This window comes from Babylonia areolata, chromosome 14 (assembly GCF_041734735.1).
Source record: "Babylonia areolata isolate BAREFJ2019XMU chromosome 14, ASM4173473v1, whole genome shotgun sequence".
NCBI classification, from domain to species: Eukaryota; Metazoa; Mollusca; class Gastropoda; order Neogastropoda; family Buccinidae; genus Babylonia; species Babylonia areolata.
This window is the reverse complement of record NC_134889.1, coordinates 12,861,989-12,872,838: the sequence shown is the minus strand read 5'-3', so window position 1 is coordinate 12,872,838 and position 10,850 is coordinate 12,861,989. Positions and strand designations below refer to the sequence as shown.

General features: G+C 45.9%; 1 protein-coding gene across 1 annotated transcript in view; it reads left to right on the top strand.

Annotated features, from left to right (window-relative positions):
- LOC143289826 (L-proline trans-4-hydroxylase-like) overlaps positions 1-8,186 on the top strand; it is a 15,541-nt gene extending 7,355 nt beyond the window's left edge. Inside the window, exons 4-9 of the mRNA XM_076599002.1 lie at positions 305-415; positions 1,592-1,683; positions 3,963-4,053; positions 5,355-5,484; positions 7,187-7,338; positions 7,503-8,186. Of these exons, the coding sequence (XP_076455117.1) occupies positions 305-415; positions 1,592-1,683; positions 3,963-4,053; positions 5,355-5,484; positions 7,187-7,338; positions 7,503-7,634 (708 nt within the window). The 3' untranslated portion in view covers positions 7,635-8,186. The remainder of the gene's footprint in view (positions 1-304; positions 416-1,591; positions 1,684-3,962; positions 4,054-5,354; positions 5,485-7,186; positions 7,339-7,502) is intronic.
- Positions 8,187-10,850: the final 2,664 nt, after the last annotated feature.

Below are 10,850 nucleotides of genomic sequence, written 5' to 3'. Positions count from 1 at the left end.
GTTGTCAGTGTTCGTTAAAGAAGCCAGACAAACGGAGTGATACAATTAGAATTTTGTTTATTACCCACTATACGCCGAATTCACGTAAACGTTTATTGGCAGCTTTGATCTGACAACTCGGCCTACAGTCGGCAATGTTACCCTTGATTTTTTTCTTTATACATTTTCGTCAGGTCACTTCATTCTTTGCGTTTTGTGGGATAATTCGACAAAATATACTAACTACTGAGAGCAAAACAGAATTAAACACGTGAATATATACTGTCACTCTATCAGCTCAATCTGATCATCATCAATTTTTCAGATTGATGACGGCGCCAACAGAAAAAGCAGGATGTGCATGTGGAATCAGCCAGGAAATGACGTCACTGGCATGGTGGCCAGGTCGGAAAAAGTTGCCGGTACTTGTGAAAAGGTTGGAAACGTCTTTTGATTCACGTGTTCATTCGTTTACCCATTATTCGCACACTGCACACCCCTTTTGAAAGAGTTGCACTGGTTACCCATTGAGCAAAGAATCAAATACAAAGCCACCTGTCTCTACTACCATGTCATATTTTTATCTGGAACTGCGCCCCGATACCTCTCTGACATCTTTGAAATCTATGTACCCTCCCGTTCTCTTCGCTGTGCTGCCGATGATAGAACCTTCCGCGTCCCAAAATACAAAAAGACAAAAGCACGGTGGTCGAGCCTTTTCGTCATCTGCTGTTCAAATATGGAACTCTTCGCCTCACCACGTCCGACACACCCCCTTACTGCCTTCCTTTAGATCTAACCTCAAGACTTTCCTCTTCCAGCAGCATTTCCTCAAGACTCTTTCTCATATATGAATGTAGTTTGTTGATTGTGTAGGTATATTTGTAACGCTGTATTGTGTGTGCGTCGAATGGATGGATGGATTTATTGTACCTACTACGAGTTTGTATGTGCATATAGGTATATATGTTTCTTGTGCATGATTGTGAGTTGAGGACTGACTGTGTTTCGTATGCGTGTGTGTGTGGATTGTAAATCGCTTTGTGCAATAAGGAAAGCGGTGATTAATGTCCAGTTATTATCATTATTATTGTCATTATTATTATTATCATTATTTACACATTTATCTATTAATCTATCGATCACCCAGGTGACACATGGGGAAGATGGGAGAAGAGTGCAGTGATCGGTGTGTACAGTGTGGGTGGAGGGAGGGAGAGGGGGACTTCTGTTTCATTATTTTATTTTTCATTGTCAATCATTTACCAGTTTTGAATATGGAGCTTATCACCACTTCAATGTTTAATTTCTTGGAAATATACTACAACCTGAATTTTGTGATCTGTTTGTGTGAGAGTCTGGCACGTTCCCTGAATGTGTGTGTGTGTGTGTGTGTGCGTGCGTACGGGTGTGCGTGTGTGTGTGTGTGTGTGTGTACAGACAATACAAAAAGCATCTTATTCAAATTAATGTGTCATGCAGAAGAACTGATAACATTCAAAGTTATTTTTCACGAATTTGATATCCCCAGTAAAGATCAAAATCTTGCACCAGTTGTAGAAGCATTAACTGTGATAGGGGTGGTCAATATGGTGTTCCCATTGTCCCCAAGTTGCTGGGAGGAGAGGTGTACCACTACCACACCAAGCTGATGATGAAGGAGCCGTTCACAGGAGGCCGTTTTGTCTGGCATCAGGACTACGGGTCAGTTGGTCAACGTTTTTTGTTGCTGTTGTTTATTTATCTACATGTATCCATAATGAGAGAGAGAGAGCGCGCACACACACACACACACACACACACACACACACACACACACACACACACACACCACACACACAGAGTCACCTGACAACACGTTTTGTCAGAGTGGGTGATGCTATCTCCCCAAGACTTGGGTCTGTGTGGGCGACAAGGCAGCACGCAGTATTGACTCCACCACAGAGTGAAGGTGTGGGTTGACAGGTATTGGTATGGTAACACATGGAATAAAGGTGTGTGTTGACAGGTATTGGTATGGTAACACATGGGATAAAGGTGTGTGTTGACAGGTACTGGTATGGCAACACATGGGATAAAGGTGTGTGTTGACAGGTATTGGTATGGTAACACATGGAATAAAGGTGTGTGTTGACAGGCATTGGTATGGCAACACATGGGATAAAGGTGTGTGTTGACAGGTACTGGTATGGCAACACATGGAATAAAGGTGTGGGTTGACAGGTATTGGTATGGCAACACATGGGATAAAGGTGTGGGTTGACAGGTACTGGTATGGCAACACATGGGATAAAGGTGTGTGTTGACAGGTACTGGTATGGCAACACATGGGATAAAGGTGTGTGTTGACAGGTACTGGTATGGCAACACATGGGATAAAGGTGTGTGTTGACAGGTACTGGTATGGCAACACATGGGATAAAGGTGTGTGTTGACAGGTACTGGTATGGCAACACATGGGATAAAGGTGTGGGTTGACAGGTATTGGTATGGCAACACATGGGATAAAGGTGTGGGTTGACAGGTACTGGTATGGCAACACATGGGATAAAGGTGTGTGTTGACAGGTACTGGTATGGCAACACATGGGATAAAGGTGTGTGTTGACAGGTACTGGTATGGCAACACATGGGATAAAGGTGTGTGTTGACAGGTACTGGTATGGCAACACATGGGATAAAGGTGTGTGTTGACAGGTACTGGTATGGTAACACATGGGATAAAGGTGTGTGTTGACAGGTACTGGTATGGCAACACATGGGATAAAGGTGTGTGTTGACAGGTACTGGTATGGCAACACATGGGATAAAGGTGTGTGTTGACAGGTACTGGTATGGCAGCACATGGGATAAAGGTGTGTGTTGACAGGTACTGGTATGGCAACACATGGGATAAAGGTGTGTGTTGACAGGTACTGGTATGGCAACACATGGGATAAAGGTGTGGGTTGACAGGTATTGGTATGGCAACACATGGGATAAAGGTGTGGGTTGACAGGTACTGGTATGGCAACACATGGGATAAAGGTGTGTGTTGACAGGTACTGGTATGGCAACACATGGGATAAAGGTGTGTGTTGACAGGTACTGGTATGGCAACACATGGGATAAAGGTGTGTGTTGACAGGTACTGGTATGGCAACACATGGGATAAAGGTGTGTGTTGACAGGTACTGGTATGGCAACACATGGGATAAAGGTGTGTGTTGACAGGTACTGGTATGGCAACACATGGGATAAAGGTGTGTGTTGACAGGTACTGGTATGGCAACACATGGGATAAAGGTGTGGGTTGACAGGTACTGGTATGGCAACACATGGGATAAAGGTGTGTGTTGACAGGTACTGGTATGGCAACACATGGGATAAAGGTGTGGGTTGACAGGTATTGGTATGGCAACACATGGGATAAAGGTGTGGGTTGACAGGTACTGGTATGGCAACACATGGGATAAAGGTGTGGGTTGACAGGTACTGGTATGGCAACACATGGATAAAGGTGTGGGTTGACAGGTACTGGTATGGCAACACATGGGATAAAGGTGTGGGTTGACAGGTACTGGTATGGCAACACATGGATAAAGGTGTGGGTTGACAGGTACTGGTATGGCAACACATGGGATAAAGGTGTGGGTTGACAGGTACTGGTATGGCAACACATGGGATAAAGGTGTGGGTTGACAGGTACTGGTATGGCAACACATGGGATAAAGGTGTGGGTTGACAGGTACTGGTATGGCAACACATGGGATAAAGGTGTGGGTTGACAGGTACTGGTATGGCAACACATGGATAAAGGTGTGGGTTGACAGGTACTGGTATGGCAACACATGGGATAAAGGTGTGGGTTGACAGGTACTGGTATGGCAACACATGGGATAAAGGTGTGGGTTGACAGGTACTGGTATGGCAACACATGGGATAAAGGTGTGGGTTGACAGGTATTGGTATGGCAACACATGGGATAAAGGTGTGGGTTGACAGGTACTGGTATGGCAACACATGCCTGTTCCCAGACATGATGACGGTGTTCATCGCCATGGACCCCTGTCGCCAGGACAACGGATGTCTGAAGGTCTGTTTAGCCACCTGTTGTTCTGATCCCCCCCCTCTTTCTCTCTCTCCTCTCTCTCTGTCCGAGGCGCCGTGAAATAATCGGTTAGTCATTGGAATTATGATCCATAGTTCACCAGTAAACGGTTCGACGCCCCATTTCCATGATTTCGGCATGGTGTTGTGTCCATGGAAAAGGCTCTTTACTCCTCAGTTTAACCGGGTGTGAATAGCCACCTCACCGGTTGGGATAGGTTAAAACGACGAAAGGGGAGCACTGGGGCCCGCCTTTACATGCCGAGCCCTGAACACAGTTGATACATACTTCACTGCCCCGATGGCCGTGATAGGCTACAGGACAGTTAACCTCAAACATGATATAGTGGTGTGGAAAAACACATATATGGCCGTGGAGTGATGGCCTGGAGGTAATGCTATTGCATAGGAAGCGAGCGCTGAGCGCGCTGGTTCGAATCACGGCTCAGCCACCGATGTTTTGATTAATTTTAAATTAAAAAAAAACTGCAAGCAGGAAAGAATACAAAAAAAAAAAAAAAAAAAATGGGTGGCGCCCTCCCTGGGGAGGGCAGCCCGAATTTCATACAGAGAAATCTGTTGTCATATATATATATATATATATATATATATGTGTGTGTGTGTGTGTGTGTGTGTGTGTGTGTGTGTGTGCTATGGCGATACATGGACACAAATGGGACACGGACATTTTCTTTCCTGAATGACCTGACTCAACTTGTCTTTCTTTTTTTCTGCAAATTTGTCATGGAGTCAGTGATGTGGATGACTTGAGGTAGACAAGTGCACGGCCGCAAATCAGACTGGCTGAGAGGTTTTATCGTCACAGTTAACCCACAAAACATGCCCACATTTGTCGGTGGCAAAACACCAGCAGTCCTGTGCCCAATGCTCAGCCTATATCACAGACTGACGTAGCTTACAGTCTGGCCAACAGCAAAGTGAGAGCTGTATGATCAGTGGTTTCTGACTTGCAATGGGAAGTCATTAACAGCCTCAGCCTTTTGTGAAGGACCATGACTCTCAAACTAGGAGGCAAGATTGCACTGGCTCTTTGTGCTGCAGCCTTGGGGGGGCTAGTTGGCCTTTTGCAACCATCCCCAACGCCGACTGTCCTGAAACCTTCTTGGTCGAGAGAGTGGCAGCCCAGATAATTGAGACAGCAGTTGTCCCATCCGCGGTTCTGAAGGTCATAGTCCACATGACTGACCGTCATACCAGCAATCCTGCAGACACCCCGTATTTTCAGTGGACTCTTTGTGATCCTGTGAACGCACGTGTCACTGACAGATCCTTCAGGGATCCAACCGGTGTGGACGGATTGAACACAAGAAAATCGCCAATCAGATGGGGGCAGATCTGGAGAGAGTGGACATGCTGAAGGCTGTCTGCCCTGTGGTCAGTGTGGAGATGGACCCTGGTCAGTGCTCTCTGTCTGTCAGTCTGTCTGTCTCTTTCTCTCTCTCTCTGCGTCCACCTATCTGATTGAGATGTGTGTGTGTGTGTTTGTGTGTGTGTGTGTACATGCGTGCGTGTGCGCACACATACATAAAATACATATGCACGTGCTTGTGCGTGTGTGTGTGTGTGTGTGTGTTTGATATTTCGATCAGGAGATCCCAAAAACATTACGGTGAATTCTGCAGTACAGTCAGTACTGAGCCAGCATCACGACTGGTCAGGACATGAAGACCGACTCAAAAGACGCGAAGACCGACTCAAAGATGATGAAGACAAGCTCAAAAGACGCCCAGAACACGGCGACTGAGTACGGGAGAGAAAGTGGCGGCGATTCAGGATGCGCTGTGTCCCCAGTAGTTCTCTAGTCACAGCTCGTGCTGCTCAACACCAACGCGTTTGAGAAGCCATCCTGCTCCAGACAGTCCAGTTCTGACCACCCATTGCAATCACCCAACAGGGCGCAGCAGATACGAAGAAAAATACCACGAAGAAAATGACAGATACACTGACTCTCAGACAAAATGACAATGATGGCGATGTCTGTCTGCCTACAGACACCGTCAGTTTACTGACCTCTTCCAACTGACCTCCATCCCCCGCCCCTTCCCCATGACCCCCATCCCCCCCCCTTCCCCATGACTCCCACCCCCCGCCCCTTCCCCATGACCCCCATCCCCCGCCCCTTCCCCATGACTCCCATCCCCCCGCCCCTTCCCCATGACCCCCATCCCCCCGCCCCTTCCCCATGACCCCCATCCCCGCCCCTTCCCCAGGACCCCCATCCCCTTCCCCAGGACCCCCATCCCCTTCCCCAGGACCCCCATCCCCCGCCCCTTCCCCATGACTCCCACCCCCCGCCGCTTCCCCATGACCCCCATCCCCTTCCCCATGACCCCCATCCCCTTCCCCATGACCCCCATCCCCCGCCCCTTCCCCATGACTCCCACCCCCCGCCCCTTCCCCATGACTCCCACCCCCCGCCCCTTCCCCATGACCCCCTCCGCACACAGAGACCGCCCCTGTCCTCCCCCCCCACCCCCCCCACACACACACTCTGTCCTCACCTCACTCCGTGGCATCCAGCACCACACGTCAGTACCGGTCGCCATGAGGCCATTCTAAGAGGCGATGCACTGGAGCTGAGCTGCATCGACAGTTGTTCAGTGTTACCCATTAGTATTGTGCTGAATATCCTCACATCATCTTTTTTCTTCTTCTTCTTCTGCAACTCCCACTTTCACTCTTATGCATATGTGGGCGTTTACGAGTACGTCCATTTTGTATCCCCGCCATTTAGGAAGCCATACTCCGTTTTCAGGGGCGGGGGTATGCCGGATACGTTCTTGTTTACATAACCCACCAAACGTTGGCTTGGATTACGAGATCTTTAACGTGCGTATTTGATCTTGTGCATGTGTATTCCGACGAATGGGGTTCCAGCACTAGCAGATGCACATCTGTTGACCTGGCAGATCAGAAAGATAGTCATCCGTTTCCCATCAGGACCCGCAACCGGAATTCGAACCCAGGACCCTCAGACTGAAAGTTCAGCACTTTAACCACTCGGCTGTTGCGCCCGTCATATCCATGTTATGAATGAGTTTTCATTGTGTAGGGCCTGCTACATCTCCATTCATTTCAACACCTACGTGTCCCAACAGGTGACGCGCTGTTTTTCCACTGCAACCTGCTGCACACCAGCAGTCAGAACGACGGCCCCAACAGACGCTGGGCCTTTCTCTGTGCCTACAACAGAGCGGACAACAACCCCGTTAGGGAGCACGTCCATCCTCTCTACACCAAACTGAACAAGGTATTAACCCGCGCGGGCGCGCGCGTGCATGCGTGTGTGTGTGTGTGTGTGTGTGTGTGTAAGCGATTGATTGCCTCTGTGTGTGTGAGTGTGTGTGTGTAGAAGCGATCCATTGCCTACCTAAAGTTAATACCCACCCACCCACCCTGCCCTGTGTGACCCAGGTCCCAGACTCCGCCATAGTGGACTGCACTGTGGACTGGGACGTGGAGGCCAAGGACTTCTTCACTCAGGAAAAGAGGGACGCTTACTGGGTCCTTCAGTCTGATGCTGAAGCTGACAGCTCTCAGAAGTGAAGTCTGTTCCTGTCAAGTGCAGGTAGTCTTCTATTTCAGGCCTTCTGGAGCATGTCCGAATTTTTCTACTTCTTCTGCGGGTCGACGGGACAGTATTGTGCCAGGATTGCTTGATTTTGTTCAGTATTACTTATTACTTACTGCTGTTCCTCGTGTTCATTCTTATTCCTAAGGGGCGAAATGAATGAACAATGAGGCTGGGGGAGTATATGATCAACAGATACTAAAGAATGCTAACTCTCTTCATACACAAGGTACACCACTTCAAGTCAATGCTGCTTAAGCTACCAATTCAGCTTGCACACAGGTAAAAAAAAAGTACAATGGAACAAACCCAGACAGTTCCTCAAGACAGGAACCTCTGGCCTTGATACCAATCATTTGACATATGCACACAGCAGCGATGACAAAAGAAATGTGCAAACACGAGTTAGCTTTTATTCAAGACTAAAATGAATGAGCATCATCCTTCATTGTGTATGGCTGTGTTTCTGTCCAGTAATGGCATCAACGAATTTTTAAAAATCAGAAATAAATGTTTGTATTACCTCATCAGCATTTTTATCCTTGTTTTTCAAATCAACGTATCTTTTTCTTGTTAATTTAATGCACGTTAATTACTCACCCATAGTTTCATAAATAAGCGTTTCACCCTCTTCTCTCCAGTTCATTTTTTGTGACTGTATTTTCATTAGAACTGAAATGTATTGCTGGAATCATGTGCTTCATCTGTATGAAAATTAATTCTTTGCTGCCGTTTTCTATTTGAATTCAATCTGTGTATTTCTTTAAGATATCCAAACTGCATATGTTGTATGAAGATAGGAAAATAAATTTAAAGTTTGTTATTTTTCTCCATCGAACCCAACATGACCTGTGCCTCAGAAAGTTTCTGATGAAACAAGAAGACAATCACTGACCGGCTAACTTAGTGTTCTCATGGTCAGTTATTCCAAGATTACGAATAACAGGTTATGGAAATCGAAATGAAAGTAGTTCTTTATTTATGTTTTTATTTGAGTCCTTCACGTTAATGAACGAATCTGTTTGAAACTTATTTTTCGTTGGCTTCGTCCCTCAGCTATAACCATTTTGCAACGTGTGATATCAGTTCATGCAAATAAAATCCCGCTGTCTGTTCATTTTGATGAACTGATGCACATGACACTGACGGCTCGCACTGCTGCCCTTCATTTCCAGGTACGGTTTCTTTCCGTCCTCTCACGTTAGAGTCAAGAAGGATTGTCTGGTGATCCCAAGACAGACTGTCAGAAATCTGATGGAACTGATTCTCTGGCATTGAAAACTGCACAGCTTTCTTGTGCCTCATGTCGATCGACGTCCGTGGCGGTCAGCCCAAGACATTTCTCAATCCAGAGAGATCAGTTTATGTAAACCGTTTTGGGAATCGCAAACAGTCCTTCTTGTCCAAACGACAATATTGAACGGACTGTATGTACACCTCATCAAGCGCGCTCGCACTCGCGTGCTTACTCTCACAAACACATACATTTATGTGTATATATATTTCTAATTTGCACACACACGCGCGCGTGCGTACATAAGCAAATACACACACATATATATATATACACACACAAACACATACATACCCATAAATACAAACACACAAGAATAAAGAATGAAGAAAATTTAATCTTCAGACATTTGTTGGGTCATGAGGATAGACATCTGCAACACATTTATTGCTGTGCTTGTGGAAAATAAAAGGAATGTAATTTCTCTTCGTGAGATATTGAGATCATTCTCATCTTATCTTACCCGTAAGTATTCTTTTTTTTTCTTTTTCTTCTCCCTTGAAGACAGTGGGGTGTCGCACAGAAGAACTGTTCACCAGATTCCTACAGGACTGTCGGTTTGACTGTCCAAGCTGCAGTGTGTTCAGTCCATTGGTTTGGGTCTCCGGCACCGTTTCCCAGTGCCAACAGTTTATTGGAGGACTGTTTTAGCAAAGCCATTGGATGTCTTCACGTGGCCACACCATCGCAGCTTTCTTTTCCTGCCTGATAGTGTCAGCACATCTTCATGAGGTTCAGTGCACTGCTTGATGGTCTGACGCTCTTGTTTACTGGCGATGTGATCAGTGTATCACATGTTTAGTGACTTGCGGCAGCACCTCATCATTTTCATGGCTTTAATTCTGTCCATGTCCCCCATAAGGATCCATGTCTCGCATGTACACAGGAAGATGAAAATAAAAGTTGATATAGCAGTGCAGGCAGGGGTCTGATGTGTTTTATAGAGACACTGGTGTCCTTCCATGTAGGTTTCAGTCTGGTCAGTGCTGATTCGGTCTTTGCTCCCCTCAAGCGGATTTCTGGCTTGGTCATTTAACAAGCAATAAAGAAAATCATGAAAGTCATTCTAACACATGAAATTGGCGATACAATAATCTTTATAGGAACATGTCACATATAGTTTTTCCTTGTATGAAATTTTCCCAGCTTTAAACACCCCTCCCTCCTTTGAATAAATAACAAAAATCAAATACATTTTTGTTTCGTGTACATTTTGGGAATGAACTGATTTCTAAGATCATCAAACTCAGGACATTCTATTACGTAATGAATTTCATATCAAACCACACACTCGCGCGCATGCAGACACAGAGAGGGGAGAGTGTAAAAGACTGGCACACATGAAGTAAGGCACACAGCCAGGTTAACGAAAGAGGATCAATGAAGAAAGAGTGATACTGAGGAACAGAAAGAGGATCAATGAAGAAAGAGTGATACTGAGGAACAGAAAGGATCAATGAAGAAAGAGTGATACTGAGGAACAGAAAGAGGATCAATGAAGAAAGAGTGATACTGAGGAACAGAAAGAGGAGTCAGGGAAAAGAGAGAGAGAGAGGGAGAGAGTTGCTGTTAATAATGATGATAATAACGTACAGGGCGCTTTAAATGAAAGAAAAAATTACAAATTACATAAATCATTCATTACCACTTTCTCACGTTCACCATAAGTTCCTGTATTGAGGAAATTTCAGTAGTAACAGAGGAAGTTTCAGAAGGTAACAGAGGAAGTTTCAGGTAACAGAGGAAGTTTCAGAAGGTAACAGAGGAAGAGCGAAGATTTCTTGAGGGTGAGGAGACAGGATAAGTAAGGGGAAGAAATAGCGAGTCTCTCACTCCATCAGCAAACAACAAAACAGACGCAAGGAATTTCCCCAGAGCCTACTGTGATCATGAAGAT